General features: G+C 37.9%; 3 protein-coding genes across 10 annotated transcripts in view; 1 reads left to right on the forward strand and 2 right to left on the reverse strand.

Annotated features, from left to right (window-relative positions):
* hmgxb4b (HMG box domain containing 4b) overlaps nucleotides 1-2,268 on the reverse strand; it is a 5,028-nt gene extending 2,760 nt beyond the window's left edge. Inside the window, exons 1-2 of one of the 7 annotated variants that reach the window (XM_032537378.1) lie at nucleotides 2,196-2,268; nucleotides 754-918 (exon numbers count right to left, since the gene is read on the reverse strand). In XM_032537378.1, coding sequence (XP_032393269.1) covers nucleotides 754-918 — 165 coding nt within the window. In that variant the 5' untranslated portion in view covers nucleotides 2,196-2,268. The other 6 variants (XM_032537394.1, XM_032537386.1, XM_032537369.1 and 3 more) reach the window with 6 other exon arrangements.
* Nucleotides 2,269-3,116: 848 nt separating this feature from the next.
* hmox1b (heme oxygenase 1b) lies at nucleotides 3,117-5,034 on the forward strand. Its single transcript, XM_032537430.1, has 6 exons — nucleotides 3,117-3,265; nucleotides 3,399-3,455; nucleotides 3,835-3,946; nucleotides 4,083-4,298; nucleotides 4,410-4,682; nucleotides 4,835-5,034. The coding sequence occupies exons 2-6, from the start codon at nucleotides 3,406-3,408 to the stop codon at nucleotides 5,021-5,023; spliced, it is 840 nt and encodes a 279-aa protein (XP_032393321.1). The 5' UTR covers nucleotides 3,117-3,265; nucleotides 3,399-3,405; the 3' UTR covers nucleotides 5,024-5,034.
* Nucleotides 5,035-6,831: 1,797 nt separating this feature from the next.
* rnf11a (ring finger protein 11a) lies at nucleotides 6,832-12,362 on the reverse strand. Of its 2 annotated transcripts, none has more exons than XM_032537435.1 (3): nucleotides 11,899-12,362; nucleotides 9,773-9,945; nucleotides 6,832-7,458 (listed from the first exon to the last, which is right to left on the reverse strand). In XM_032537435.1, exons 1-3 carry the CDS (start codon nucleotides 11,995-11,997, stop codon nucleotides 7,287-7,289), a joined length of 444 nt encoding a protein of 147 aa, XP_032393326.1. In that variant the 5' UTR covers nucleotides 11,998-12,362; the 3' UTR covers nucleotides 6,832-7,286. The 2 variants fall into 2 exon arrangements, with proteins under 2 accessions (XP_032393326.1, XP_032393336.1); XM_032537445.1 differs by lacking the exon at nucleotides 11,899-12,362 and adding an exon at nucleotides 10,378-10,484.
* Between the last annotated feature and the right edge of the window lie 4,376 nt (nucleotides 12,363-16,738).

Here is a 16,738-nt window from a genome sequence, read left to right on the forward strand (position 1 = left end):
CTTAATTAAAAAATTAGGTAAAATGCAACCTTTAAGGACACCACTTTTCTTTGAGAATGAATAATGTATTGTAAAAAAATAAATGTTCTTCCTTAAAATAGAGGGGGCATAAGTATACATACCCCTATGTTAAATTCCCATAGAGGCAGGCAGATGTTTTTTATTAAAGGCCAGTTATTTCACGGATCCAGGATACTATGCATCCTGATAAAGTTCCCTTGGCCTTTGGAATTAAAATAGCCGCACATCATCACATACCCCATACATAGAGATTGGCATGGTTTTATTTCAGTTAGACTATTAGCCAGTTTGATATGCATTGAGAGATATTTTAATTCCAAAGGCCAAGGGAACTTTATCAGGATGCATAGTATCCTGGATCCATGAAATAACTGGCTTTTAATAATAAAAATCTGCCTGCCTCTATGGGAATTTAACATAGGGGTGTGTATACTTATGCCCCCTCTATTTTAAAGAAGAACATTTATTAATTTACAATACATTATTCATTCACAACGAAAACTGGTGTCCTTAAAGGTTAGATTTTACCTCATTTTTTAATATAGTCATTAAGATAAATTTCCAAAACATTATTTTTTTTATTTCTCTTTTTAGTCAACTTAAGCATCGGCATGTAAACTTATGAGCACCACTGTATATCAGAATATATTAAGTGTATTATTTGTCACATCCATAATCACAACTGTTGCAGATAAAAGATAATTTGAAAAACCTAATTTCTCCAACACTAACTTCCAGTGCAGACCCAGAGTCCACCTTGTAAAGCTTCTTGGTGATACATTCCTCAAAATCCGAATCTGGTTCCTCCAGCTCCTCAACCTCCATCATTAAGTCTTTGCATGACCTTTTCTTCTCTCTCTGGCTGCCTCCACACACTGGGCCTGCTTCACCGTCCATCTGCAACAGTCAGGGACAAGAGAGCAGAAATGAATTTCATGTAAAGTATGAGCTCCTAAAAAATAATTCAGCTAGAGTATGAGACCATTTCATTATTAAATGTGATTTATTTAAACCTGTGTCTATTTTATTTAAGATTTTTGTCAGACCGAGGACTACGGTAATGCCATGGTAAGCAAACTGATACCCTGCTAACTATCTTATTGCTAAATATTCCCACATTAGCACTTCCTCTACATTTTGTAAACTGTATTTGATTGTGAAATATCCAAAACAATTTGGAGGCTTACCTTTTTAAATCCACTAACTCTATGGTCTACTCTTTTGACCTTAGAAATATCATCTGTTTCTATAATAATCCAGATAATGGTTCTCTTGTCTGATTAATTACATTATTCCATATTCCAAATGTTGGATTCACAAAGATTTTTTAAAATTAATAACCTAATTATTTTACGTTTTCTCGTAGAATTTAATTCTAAACTTAAGTCACTCAGTTTGTTAAACAACAAAAAAGTATCAAGCTTTTGGATAGTGCTTTTCCCCCTCCAAGTCCTCTGCCTGAATACGATTTTAGTTGTGTTACTGTATAAATGTTGTTGTTTTATTTATTTTATGCAAGTAGTCCTTAATATCCTCACTTTGTGTTCATCACATATTTTTCTGAATGAATTATATTTGTTCTGTGTGCTAATGTTGTTTACTTGTATATTGCATTTGGCCAATAAAAAAAAATATAGAAATAGTAGCTAGGCTATTTTGAGTAACTTGCTGCTGTAGCTAGACGGTAGACCTACCTGTTGCTTTGGTACCGCGGACGTGTTGATATGAAGAACCCTAGCAACAATGACTGTTCTAAAAGCGGGTATTTTTTGTTATGACCCAGCTAGGCTAATAATACACAGTAGGCTACACTTGGGACTGTCTGCTCAGCAAGTATTAGGTTTTTTAACGGGTTGAGTCCGCTTTAATCTAAGCTAGGTCACGATCAAAACAAACGGATAAGACTGTGAGTTAACAATTAACTTAATTAATAACGTCACGTCTCGCCATGTTCAAAGTCTGTCGTCGACGGTTACAGCGACAGTTAACGCTAACGTTAATTCAGGGAAACATTTTTGTATGATACATCTAGTTTTGTCGACTGAACAACGAGCTAACATGTAGCTAACAACCATAAATAAAAAATCTTGGAGTTGGGCCACCTTTTTCGCCTTAGGTAAACAACTTATTCTCGGTTGACTGATCTGATACTGGAGGAAAAGTTGCTGACTCACGTTTAGTTCTCTCTCTCTCTCTCTCTCTCTCTCTCTCTCTCTCTCTCTCTCTGCTGATTCATGTTAAGAATGGAGTGAGTGAACTGATTGATACGTCTTGCTGAGTAGAAGCACGTGCTTCTAGTTCGGAGACAAATTTTTAGTTTATACATAAAATGATCCTCTCGAAATGTGTTTGATAATTGTAGGTTGGGCTCAGTCATTGGTTGTGGTCAAGAATTCAATTATTTTCCCCACACTATTTTACAGTAAGGCTTCGGTAGAAATAATTTCAAATGAAATGATTTTATCTTAGTTTTTATGTCACTAAGAGTATTTACAAAAAGAATATGGAGCCAAATGATTTTCATCAATCAGTGTAACTTTAATCTCAACAGTTGTTATTATGGAGAAAATCATAGCAGCAGCTTCTGCTGCCTGACTCAACACTGCTCTACTTTCTCATTATTGCCCCTTGTTCTGCTGACAAACTATTCTTTTCATGTGAACTTTGACAGACTTGTGATCTAGGAACGTGGTTAAACTTGTTCATGTTACTGATTAACTGAAAACTGTTGGTGCATTGTTTTGATACTCCAACTCTCTCTTTGACATTAGTCACTGTTTCAACACTTCGTCTCTCTGGCCTCAGAAATGTATACAGTCATGGTAAGTCAGCTCCACCTCTTGTCTGATCCAACTTTAGAACTCCAAAGCTGCATTGTCATGTGAAGCACTAAGCCCTCCCTCTTCCTGGTTTTCCAGGGCATTACTGAAACTTCCATACTCATGCTAAGCCCCAGAGTCCCACCCTCAAAAAATTTCCAAGCTGTTCTCAAAGTTGCTGCATCATGTTAACTCTCAGTCCCTCCTACTGTTTTTGCTGAAGTTGCCATATCATGTTTAGAGGCTTTGTGAGGCTGAGTTCCTGTTTTCATTCAGCTGCTAGAGGGAGGAGGCAGAGTAGGAACGTATAAAAGCGGGGAGAAGACTGTAGTCACACACAGAGCACAAACTGTACTGCACATCCAGCAAGAAAACTGTGAATCCCTGTGAACATAGATCAAACTTTTGGAACGTTGTCCTAACAGGTGAGTAAAACACAATATCCTCATTGCTGTTTTTGTCATACTTTGAATTTCATAACCTCTTGCTGACGTTTTACTTCATTATATTGGAAGATGGCCTGCAAAAGCACTTTTCTGACACCTTGACTTTTTACAGGGCTGCGATGGATTCAGAGAAGAAGACTCAGACAACATCAGAGCAGATGACTGACAGGTAAGAATGAGCTGCGTTGATTTATTGTATCTCTAAATCTTTGCATTCACACTTCACCCCCGGTCACTGCAAAATTCCTTGAAACACTCATACATTATTATCTTCAAACTGTACATTTCTGTAAACTTACACCAAGTTTGGATGATCTTATCTGCTTTGGCAAGGCAGCATCCGAAAGTAGGCTTCTAGTGCAGTATGTGCTGACTTTGTTTTTATCAGCTGCTGCACGTTGCCTACATTAGACAAACAGTTATAGGTGCAGTAATTCAAACAGTGTATTCAAACAAGGTCTATCTTCTGTACTTTGGAGTCCCATATTTTTTCTTTACACTTATTTCATGCTGCCCTCTTTGACATCTTACTCACTTTCATTTTGCAGGGATCTGTCAGAACAAATCAAAAAGGTGACAAAGGATAGTCACGTCAGGGCAGAAAACACAGAACTGATGCTGAGCTTCCAGAAGGGAAAGGTCACCCTGCCACAGTACAAGGTAAAATATATTTTAAATCTTTCTTTTTTTTTAATTGCATGATCTTACATTTGTTCATACCTTTTTCTATGGTAAGCTATTAGCAACTGTGATCTTCTTGTCTGACACCACCTCTCCTCCTCCTATTTTTCTCCAGCTCCTTCTGTGCTCGCTGTATGAGGTCTACCAGGCCTTGGAGGAAGAGATGGACAGGAACTCCAACCACCCCAGTGTTGCACCCATTTACTTCCCGAGTGAACTGGCCAGACTGGAGGCCATCAAGAAAGACCTGGAATACTTCTATGGCCAGGACTGGAGAGAGAAGATTGTTGTCCCTGCAGCCACTAAAAGATACTGCCACAGACTCAGACAAGTATGTGTCATTGTACCAGATCTATATATATATATCTATATATATACTGTATATCTCACACACAATCATTTTAATACTGAAATAACACTTTTTATTCCTGTTCTTTTTTAGATTGGTAAAGAAAACCCAGAATTTTTGGTTGCCCATGCTTACACTAGGTACCTAGGTGACCTGTCTGGAGGGCAGGTACTGGGTCGAATTGCCCAGAAGTCCATGGGGCTAAAGGGCAGTGAAGGTTTGTCATTCTTCGCCTTCCCCGGTGTGTCCAGCCCCAACCTGTTCAAACAGCTGTATCGCAGCCGGATGAACAGCGTGGAGCTGACGGAAGAGGAGAGGAATGGCGTGCTGGAGGAGGCTGTCAGAGCGTTTGAATTAAACATTCAGGTACAGAGCGAAGATGCAGAGCTAGTAACCTTAAACCAGAAATGTCATTGTGAATTTACAAGATTTACCTTTTGATCTTGCAATTCTTGCAAAGATCTTGCAAAAAAACTGTCAGAAGAAGCTGATGAGCGTTCTTGCCTTTGTTTTTACAGGTCTTTGACGGTTTGCAGATGTTGCTGAGTGTCACTGAAAACGAGCCGCAGACATGTTCAACACACTCCACATCAGTAAATACACGCCAGATCCCCAAAGCCATCATCAAAACTACCCCACTGCTCAGGATGGTGCTCGGACTTTTTGTGGCTCTGGTCACAGTCAGTATGGGAATCTATGCTTTTTAGTGAAGATACACACAAAAAATACCATGTGTTTGTCTGTTTCTGTAAGACAACAACTTGTAATACTTGAAATGACAAAATACTCTATATTTCTTTTTATAAAAGCTGACTGTAATGATTTTTTAATTCTTTTTTCTGTCTAACACTGTTATCCAGTGTGCATAAAAATGTGCAATAAATTTGCTTTTAATCCTGTAAATATGTCATTTGTAATAAAATTTTGTTGAAAGAAGGTACCGCTCCTTTCTTACTATTTGTCTGTGCTTGAGTTGGGACTGTATGCTATTTTCTTGTGATGGGAATGACACTGCTGATGTTCTGGGTCCAGCTGGTTGACATTTGCACTAAGGTGTTGGCACCTGACCAGGATCCTGCTACTTTTTTGCCTCTTGGCCCTCTAATAGTTCCTGGTAAGACACTGGGGAAAATGTCCTGTCCATTTGATTGGACAATTAATGAACACAACTGCTGGTAGGCCATCTACCATCTATGATGGCGTTCACACAAAGAGACAACACATCATTCTTTGGTAAATTTGGTATCCACTTTTATTGTGGTTTCCTACTTTTTCCTAAACTGTTCACACCAGTGGCACACATAAATTAAAACAAACGGTTAATAGCAACCAGAACAAATTTCTGTTTTTTTTTTTCTGGTTTCTGACCTCATTCATCATGACACAAATCAGTATAGTGCTGTTATCAGTTTTCCCCCTTGAGGACAACTAAAAGAAAAACAAGAAATGATTGTACTTCACAGGAATTGGCTTCACCTCAACTTTAAAAGGCACAGCAGCCAGAGTAAATCAGAAATGTCCTCTTATTGTCCCCTATAATGCCAAACATCTTAACAAGCTGAAATGATGCTTTACATTCAGGATGCATTCCTTTCTACTGCTGTACCTTCTCTTTCAGCATTATACTTGTTTGTGCTATACGTTATGCAGCCAGCATCAGAAAGTACATGCCTAATACCAAAAGATTAAAGCATGTTTGTTTGACCAGACCCAGGGGCACTGGAAATGCATTACTAGTTGTAAGAAGGCCATCATCACAAATCAAAACCTAACCCCAAGCTTAAAATTAGATGGAGGGGAACTACAACAATGTTTACTTCTGACATGTTTAATTTACCATGTTACCTTAACATACCAATCTCTACCCACCATCTGTGTAAAACACACACACACACACACACACACACACACACACAATCTGCATGCTACAGAGTGCCAAATGGTATCCCAAGGTGCTTAAAGGGGGATTGCACAGCATATCTTGTCTTTGTAAATGTCAATGACAGAAAACAATGAAAAAAAACACACTGAGTTAAATCAAAAAAGAAAGGCAAGGCAAAGGACAGGATCCATATTCTGAAAAGACAAAAAAATAGATCCACATTTATAAAAGCAGCTTTAAAGTAAAAAACTACAGTACCAACAACAAGACCCTAGTCAAATAAAATAGATTAAATCTTCAAATACCTTCTATCTAAAATGACACCATTATACTGTATATCCCAGCACTGTAGACATGAATAGTCATGGGACCTCATAGCACAACTTTAGATAGATAGATTACTTTTATCATTAGGTCAATTTAGAAAACAAAACAAAAACATACAACACAATTAAAAGGACAGATACAAAAGAACAGACACAAATTAAAAAAGACAGCTATACCAGTATTCCCATGAAGGTGACAGGTATTGCACACTGGTATCGAACTTTGTTTAGAAAAACAGATTTTTCTGTGTTTTGTGATTGCATATCAGTAGAGAGGCCTTTGTTTTTGTGACATTCAAGGCCACAAGTTCATTTGAGAAACATGGTAACTTCACATGACCAAGAGATTTTCTGCATTTTCTCCCTTAATATTACTTATTGCACATTACATCTAAAAAGGGGAAGTAAATTACATTGCTGACATGCATTTAATAACCATACAAATCTGTCAGTCATTCAGAAGTGAAATTAATTTGCAGATATGATGTGCAACGTGTACAGCTTTCCTTATTCTTCATCTAGCTTGATTTGGCACATTGTCCTACTGTAAAAGGCAAAGAGTTTCCAAAGCTCAAATAGGTGGATATCAGACTTAAGCAATTTCCTGTAGGGCACAGCTATCCACACCTGTCTGCATCCTAAAACACCCTCCGAACATCTGCATAATGCCACATCACATGGCTACCTGTTTGAACAGCTAGGACCAGTTTGGGCTAAAAAGATGCAGTTACTTTTAGGCAGGAGCAGCCATCATGGGGCTGCTCAATTGGTTTCGTAAGAGGACAGCAGGGCCGCATCTACCGGCTCCATGCAGGAGGGGCAGGTGAAGGAGCGCATCAGCCAGGGGTCAATGCAATCCATGTGGTAGATGTGAAGGCAGGGCAAGAACCGAATGGGATCGCCATACTCAAAATCCATCATGCAAATCACACACCTGGTGGAGAGAGAAAGTAAAAGTAAATTTATAATTCATTGTGTCACTTGTGTCATTGTGGTTTTTGCTTGTGAAAGGAGTAGGCCTGCAACAAGTACTGCATAACTGTCTAATTGCTAATTACTTTAAATAATTGCAGTTTCTTTGTTTAGCAACAATTAATTGCTAACATTAGCTATGGTATTAAGACGTGTGATTGGTAATTGTTGATTTTGTTTAGATATGCCAATTTTTAATTTTATAAGTGATTATTGGTCAGACTGTATATTTTTATGATTATTTCAATTGTTAGTTGTTGGCACTTGACCCTTTACATGTTCATAGCAACACAAATAACAATGGGGATACAGTTGGAAACAATGTTTTAAGCAAATAAAGAGGCATGGCTTAATTCATAGGCTGTGTATTTGTGTTATTAAATTATCAGAGGGTCACATGACAGTGATATTTAACCAGAATATGTATCCTGGAATTCATTCAAAACTTTAATTTGTTTAAAAAAAGTAATGTATAATTACATATTTTTTTAAATTTGACTGAAAGAGACAATTATATTTTTAATCGCAATTATTTTTGTGACAATTAATTCTACAGCAAAATGTGGAATTGTAAACGCTCTAGAAAGGCGCCCCAGAAGCGTGTGAACATCAACCGCCTCTTGTTTTCTGGTCAATTAGGGGGAAAATATCCCAATACGCAAATTTTTTTTAATTTGGGGTACAATGTTTCTTTATTCCAGATGGCCACTGGAAGCCAATTTACTAATAAGATGGCATCTGATATCCAAGTGGGTAAGCCTCTCCTCTCTAAGCGGAGCTCCTATGGAGCCATTTTGATGCTAATAAGCAATCACCTTCCGTTAGCATTCCATTGACTGCCATTCATTTTGGCACCGCTTTGACAGCAAATAACTTTACATCTGAAGCGTTTAAAGACTCTTATTTGTATGTTGTTTATTTCTAAAGAAACACAACAATCTATAAAATGTTCCATTACCTTGTAGCTCACATTATGGTCCGTACCAGACGTTATTGTAAAAATAGGCAAATGATTGTGTCATAACCACACGATTTACTGCACAGCAGAGGAACAACGGAGGTCGTGCAACATGACAACCGTGGTGAAAGACGTCTGCTAAGCTCTGCAACACTTAGCTGAGTACTTATGTTTTACAATAAGGCCAATGACTACGCAACTTGCTGAATTGTCAAATTTCGAGAGAAGCACCGACAAGTAAGGGTTAACTACCATTATAAAACTTTAAAGGCTAGAAACAACCCTTTGTAGATAGCACATGCAAAAACTGCTCAGGTACCTAGCATACCAAGTTAATAGCACGGGGTTTGTGGACCACAATGTGCCAAATTGTTCAATCAATATATAACATGTTTGTAAAGTAAAAAAATAAATTAAAATAAATAAATAAAAAAACAGTAGGGGAATTACCGTATAGTCAGGAGAAGCTTGCAGACAGTTTTGACTTACATTAGCTGTTTAGGTTAAATTACTAATGTTTACTAGCATTTTAGTTAGCAATAATTAGCCTGTGCCTACCTTATCTCCTTACATATAAATACACTCTCCGTCTCTCCAAGATTAAGAATGATTTAAATTTCTCTTGGCACAGCTACCCGGAGACTTACAACTTTCAGACAGGTTGCTCAAGTCACATCTACGTCGTCAACGCTCAGCTGTCACCGGAAAAGTGCTTCTAATAGACTTCACTGGTCTCCGTCCAGAGCAACGGGATCTGTTGGTCCATTGGTCCCTACTGCCAGGGTGGCAGTAGGGATTTGGGTTGGGAACCGTAAGTCCCAATACGGACCACCATACGGTAGTGGACTGGTAGCTGGAGGGGTGCCAATTCACCCCCTGGGCTCTTGAGCAAGGCACTGAACCCCCAAGTGCTCGGGGCGCCTTTCCATGGGCAGCCCCCTCACTCTCTCCATTTAGAGAATGTGTAAGTGCATGTGTACTAAGCGTGTGTGTAATAACAACAGAGTGTAAATTGTAATTTCCCATTGCAGGATTAATAAAGTATACATTATTATTATTTATTTTACTGTCACAACAGTGATGTGTGTGCATGTGTCTGTTCTGATCTTTATTGAAAGTCCACTGCTGTACAATTTTTAGTTTTATGAAAAAGTATTATTTTGCTTAATATGACAGGATCCCATTTTGACCAAAAGCTCAGAGTACAGCTTTATTTACAAAATGGTACAAACATTAACCAGTCCTTTGTGAGTATTTAAAACAACAATAACAACAACAAAAGAATAAAACTAAAAGACTAATCACATTTTAGACTCACTCTTTAACTTTCTTGTCAGAGGGGTCAGAGCCCGGGTCAAAGATGCCTTTGGGCAGGTGATGGATCAGACCAATGCGCTGGGCAATGCGGACCTGCTCCTCCTCGGTCAGCTGATGAGCCAGACGACTCTCCCCTGGGGTGGGATGGTACACTGGCAAAGGCTGGGTGCGCTCCTGGAAAGAAGGAACAGAAGACAACCTGCATCATTTATGTAGCAAGTCTTCTTAAAAGGGGATTTTAAATATGCCAATGCCCCCTTTGCATTACAGCCAAACAGATTGCTGAGGCTGATACTGACATTTGGCAAGCTGATCACATCAGTTTGAAAAGTCATTGAGGGACATCAGACATTGCAATTACCCTGTGCTTTTGTCAACATCAACAGAATGGCCCATCTTACAAGTAGTAGTAGATGAAATAAAATAACTGTTATTGAAGTCTTGGTCTTGTGATTGGGATTTTGGTTGTCATAATATTTTTATATATAGCTCACATGATGTCTGCATTGTAGTCTGATTTAGAGCAGTGTGACTATGCCTCTTCTAGCTATTATACAATAACAAGTTTAACTATAATATTGTTTTCACCCATTCTTAAAAGTGTACCTGTGACATGAAGAACTCCAACTTCCAAATTAAAATCCCAACCTGAACAAATTGTCTCGTCCAGGGCTTTTGTAATTTCATAGACGTTTCTGTGACTTGTACATTAATACTGAGTGCTAACAGTATACTAACAGCAGTAATAGGAAGAAATACTCTAAGTAAAAGTACTAATACAATTCCACATTGTGAAAATACAAGTAAAAGTCATCCCAGAATCCCAGAATGACTGTTTACTGTTGTTTAAGGTTGTGCTAATGTAACTCCTTTATATACTGTTGGGTAGTTAATCTTCAGCAATGACATCATCATATGTTTGTAGTGCCGCTGTACTGTGAGAACCACATATCTCTAAAATGCAAACTTTTCATGAGCTCAGAAAAACAGCCTTGTTTTCAGCTTCACAACAATTCATTTTCCAGCTAAACCAAGAGAGTTCCTCAAGAGTGTCAAAACTGATTTTAGTTCATGGGCCACATAAAACCCAGTTTGATATCAAGTGTGCAAGACCAGTACAACCATTGCATAATAACCAATAAATAAAACCTCCAAATTTCTCCCTTTCCTTAAGTCTAAAGGGGTACAAGATGGTACATTCTGTAAATTTCCGCAATTAATGAACAATCTATGTCCAATAAAGTTGATAAACAGCCTTGGATATCTCAGGAAAATTAAGTGCAATCTGCACAATATGTAGCCTATCAGTTTTCAATTGTATTCTGCTCTGGTTGGAAACGGAAATTAGGCTGATAGTGACACCAAATAAAAAAAAGAAAAGAATAAAATAAAATATATATATAGTATATTCCTTGAGCACGGAAAGGTGCTGTGAACACACTAATAATACTGGTTCCATTTCCCTCTGTAAACAAATAGGAACTGGTCAATCTTGGAAAGCCCTGTCCACTTTTCTCCTTTCGGCATAAGGCCTATTACTCTTATTAGGACAGAACGACCCCAAGTGGACAAATGGGAATATTGGAACTAATGACTTCTCTGCAAATTTCACAATTTGCAAAGTCATCCAGTAATCCAAATTGGACCGTTTGGTGGGCCAGTTCTGGCCCAAATTCCATATGTTTGAAACCCCTTGATTATATATTATAATATCAATAATAATAATTTTCTCAATTCACAAAAGTAACATTGGATCCTTTAGTTTATCAGAAAAATAAGAAAAAATCACCAAATTTGGAGTTACATGGTTTCTACTGGCCAGGAAAGATTTGAAAAAGTGTAATCTAAAAAGTAACTAAAGCTGTCAGACAAATGTAGAGAAAAAACAACAACATTTTTCTCCTAGATGCATTTGATTAAAAGTATAAAATTGCATAAAATGAAAATACTCAAGTGTCTCAAATTTGTACAACAGTACTTAGCCTACTTCACGTCAGATTATCATACCTGACTGGCATGATAATCACTGATATGTATACTTTATTTAATGGCATACAAAAATAACTGAGGTGCATGACATGCTCTTAAATCCCCGGAGTGTATTTGACTCGAGCCCCAGCAGCTCACCTGGTAGGGCGGCGGAGGCTCTCCAGGCAGACTGTCCCCCTCGGACTCGTTCAGCAGCGAGAGGTCATCCGCACCTTGTGAAAACAGGCAGTTCCCCATTGAACTGATACCACCATGAGAGTGTCCACTTCACTCTGAGGGTGACCGACACTTTGCAGGCCTCGACTGGAGCTAAACCATGGATGTATAATAATAAGAGAGTGAAAGAGTTTGCTTGTCGTTAGCTTAGCTAAGGTTAGCTGTTAGCTTATAGTTTGTTGTCATCCCGCGAAGAGCTTGACGGAAAATCGACGGGAGTAAAGACGTTGCTCTCTTGGCGGAATAAACGCCCAATGTTGAGCTATACGGAAGCTGGCAAAACGATTGGTGACAAAGGTTTTAATGGTTACAGCGAGGTGTTTTGTGGGTTTCTGTTTGTATGTTGCAAAAACCGCAAACCGTAATGTCGTCATCAGAAAGTTTGTAAAACACTACACTTCCGCCTTAAACATTCAGAATAAGAGTATGAGGGTCTTTTCTTCATTCACATACATGACATGGCAAGGAAAAAAGGTTATATACTATGGTAAGAAAGAAGATGTGGTATTATTTTCGTCTGTTGTTCAGCGTAATAGTGACAACATCCTCAAATTGTGCTTGCTTATTTTTTTATGTACTTGTCATCAGCCTGGTTCTCTGTGTTGGGTTCACTCTCTCTGTTTTTGTTTTTCTTTCTGTCTGGTGGCAGCTGTCCCTCTGTGTCTGATCTAATCTAATCCCCTCTAATTCGGTGCACTGCGTCTTGTTTTTGGCCATACACTGTAGCATTGCATTCAAGAGATGGAAAGTGTTGCAGTGCAGTCTTGGAGGTTTATCTGATTCTGTTCATGTTCAACTTTGCTTACTCACCTTCGACTAACGCGAACTACGTAATTGAGCGTGTCCGGATGTAGACTGATGATGTGGAACCACAGGGCCGAGTAAAATAAAATACTCTTATTCTGTGTAATATATTAAACATTATTATTTTGTAGGCTATAGGTCTCATCTTGTGCAATAAAGAGATTTCATCTTGTGTGGTTGAGCACTGATCATAATGAACCATTACAAAATGATGCAATGCAGAAAAAAAGAGAAGGAACTAAATACAGTTGCCAGAAACACACACACACACACACACACACACACACACACACACACACACACACACACACACACACACACACACACATATTATATATATATAAAATGTCATTTTTAGTTCAAGAATGCCACAGGTTAGAATATCGGATTATCTTGACCACTGTAAGTCATTTGATGGCATTAAAACTAACCAGAATAATCAATCAACTCATACAAAGTTTGTTTTTTTCTGTTAGGTTTGTGAAAATAACATACAAATGCAAACCACATCTTATATGTGTACTAAGTTCATTAATACTCTGAATTTTGTTTACCATTTTGTGTCTATATATCACATAACAACTGCAAAAAACAAATTACTCACACACACACACACACAAATTAATTGGTTTATTTGACAATTGCAGTAATTGTAGTGACAATTGATAGGCCGTTCTAAACTGCACGGAAACACTGTTGCGTGGTAGGTACAGTTGAGTGAGCACATTTATGTTCAGGCCAAAGGTGTTTGGAAATGTTGCTTCAGCCTTTAATCATCATCATCCTCGTTACTTGCAGCTGAATTGATAATGCAGGGCTTTGCTTATTTTTGTGCAAATTCTAGCCATATACTTTATAGTGCCTTTGAGCAATTTTAAAACTTAAAGATAAATATTTTAGTGACATAGCCATTAAAGTCTAAAATAAACTTATTGCAAAGAAACCTAAAATTATAAATCATGAAGCCCAGGGTAAAAGCACTTTGAGTGTATATTGTTGCTGCTATTTATCTTGTCTCTGGAGCCTGCACATTTTTACAGCCTGGGTTACTAACTGGGGACACAGATTTTGAAAGGAGGGAAATGTTTCAATTGAATTTAGGGAATTGTAAGATCAAACATATTTGGAGCTTGACCTATACATGGGACCAGTGTGCCAACTCTACCTTTATAAAGCAAATTAGTAACAAATCACCTCATGCATGAATCATACATCAATAATAGCCTGATTTAATGCATGATCACCAATGATGAAGATACAAGAAAAATGGAAATGCATAACAGAATGCATTGGATATTTAAGAGCCCCCTCAAAATTTCATAAAGCATCATGTCTTATTAAGAGGATCCGAGCTCCCCCTGGCTCCCCTGTAATTGGCAACCTGCTTGGGGCCTGAAGTCAGGGTATCTTGCAGTTGTGGCTTTAATTTAAAGCACACTATTTTAATCTGCCTCTCTGAGTTCCCCAGTTTTATGGAATTACTGTATGTGCAATACTACATCGTGGGAGTGCCCCTTTATTGACAGTATATTCTCTAAACTAAGAGTACTTTAAATGTACAATTGCTTGTGATTTTCTTAAACTATCTAATTTTATTGTTTTATTGAAATGCACATTTGGATCAAATTTAGTTTTTGTCACTTTCAAAAATTGTTTCCAGAAATCAAACTCAAGCCTGCTTTGAACATTCAGTTTGTTTACTTTTCTGCTTAAAGTGAAAACTTGAAAATACTTTGTTGTCAATGCTTTAAAATCATTATATGCAAGATGTTACAGCCATGCTAGCAGGGTGGTGCTTTGAGCTAAATGCTCAGTTCAGCATGCTAAGCTCACCACTAACCAACAAGCTCACAATCACTATGATAACATGCTAATGTGTAGCAGGTACTAATGTTTACCATGTTAACTTCAATTTAGTGTGTTAGGCTAACATGCAAACATTTGCTAATAAGCATTTTACAATTCTACATGTTTTAAGATGATGATGATGATGGCAATTTTTTTTTTCTTACATCCCTGCTGCTCCAATTGGTGCTGCTCTTTTCAAACTGAGTTTTTCTTCTTCATCAACAAAGACAAAAACTAAAGACAACAACAATACGCACACTTCACGTAACGTTACAATCACTAAAAGCAATATTCAACGATATTCAAGACCCTTCAACGTACATTTGATTTGGGATTAAGTGCTGTTACATTTTAAGATTGACTGGTGCTCAAGAGTGCTTTAGTTTGACTCTGTGTCTCCAATTGAAGGTATCAATTTGTATTTACTGTTTAAGACATAGTTGGAGTGAGAGACAATTTTGTTGGCCAGCCTTAGTATGTTATTATGGTAAACTGATTCATACTTTCTCAAGGGGTTGACCTACAATCCTTGAGCCCATTTTTATTTGATGGAAACATTTTGACTTTAAAGCAGTGGACAAACACTTGTGCTATGTAGCATTACAACAGAAAATTCAAAATCACAATAATAATAAAATAAATTGTCTACTCACCCTAAAAGATCTAAGCAGCAAGTAAAATGAATTCTTTGTTTTTTCCTTTTGATATTAAGGCTACACTATTTACACAAAGACAAGTATAGCGGCATTTGCCTAATAACATGTCTACTATATCATGTGATTATTGTACAATATGCAGCTCCAGAGCTGATTCCTTATTTAATCAGCAGTCTATAGAAAGAAGGACATGGCACACCAAGATGGTACAGTCAAGAACATCCTTTTTATTCAATCAGGTGCTGCTCTTTTCAAACTGTGTTTTTCTTCTTATGGAAAAGAAACTGTAATTAACACATGCATTTCACTTAGAGCTCTGGGGGTGTTCTCACAAAGAAGTGGTGCTGCACTGAGGGAGTAGAAGAGCTGGGAGTTAGGGGACCTAGGGTGCTGCCTATTACACCAATAACCATACACGCAAGATAAAGAACAAAATAAACCGAGCAAAGACACGGAGCAGTCCAGCATGAGGTGGTCAGAGGAGAACAATGGAGGGACTTCCCTGAATCCTCAGAAATCAGAGTTCAGGTTCATGCTGGCGTTTAATCTATCTGGGTTGTGTGTTGTAAATGGTTAATACTGCTGACACCGTGAACAATAATACTTCACTTTAAAAGATTTGTCTGAATGGTTGTGGATATGGATATGTCCTGAAAATGCAACCCCCCTCTTTCAGCCTCGTGCAGGACAAGTCCGGTTATAAGGTGCTTGTAGCTTTCATTTACAGTCCAAAGGCATCCTTGAAGAGAGCCTAAATGACAGCATACCCTGATAGCAAATATTAAAAGAAATCCAGATTAAAAGAAAAGAAAAAAAATGGGGGGGGGGGAATAAAGCAAATTCAAAAATAAATAGCTATAACAAACTTATTGTAGTCCACTCAGCCCCTTTCCAACATCCCAAAGGAGTTCATCCAGCCTTCTCTACCCTGCTAATCTTCTCTGTAAACCTTTTAAACCTAAACCCCTGTCGTCCTTTCATAAACCACCCAAGGACACCCCCAAAAGCCCGTCAGTGTAATTTGTTCACTTACATTAGCTGCTGAATGGAGAAGCTGAAGAAGATGGGTATGGTAATACAATGTGAAGCATACAGACAAGAATAACATGTGAGCTAACTGCATTCTGCTCAGACAAAAGTTTTTCGGCAAATTTTTTTTTTTTCACCCTCCCAACAGCAGAGAGGGCAGGAGAGAGAGAGAGCGAGAGAGAGAGAGACAGAGAGACGGAAAGTGACGGACACAGTTACAGACTACTCCAGTGTCTAAGAGAAAACAGACATTGGAGACAGAGGGGAAGAAAAAAGCAAGAGCTGAACGAGAACAAGTTTTTTTGCCTTTTCAAAAAAGATTTTTGTCATTATCAATAAAAAGTAAAGAACTAATTCACACCAGTTTCCTTTTTGTATGTATGTGTGTGTGTATATATATATATATACACACACACACACACACA

This window comes from Etheostoma spectabile, chromosome 2 (genome assembly GCF_008692095.1).
Source record: "Etheostoma spectabile isolate EspeVRDwgs_2016 chromosome 2, UIUC_Espe_1.0, whole genome shotgun sequence".
In the NCBI taxonomy this organism is placed as follows: Eukaryota; Metazoa; Chordata; class Actinopteri; order Perciformes; family Percidae; genus Etheostoma; species Etheostoma spectabile.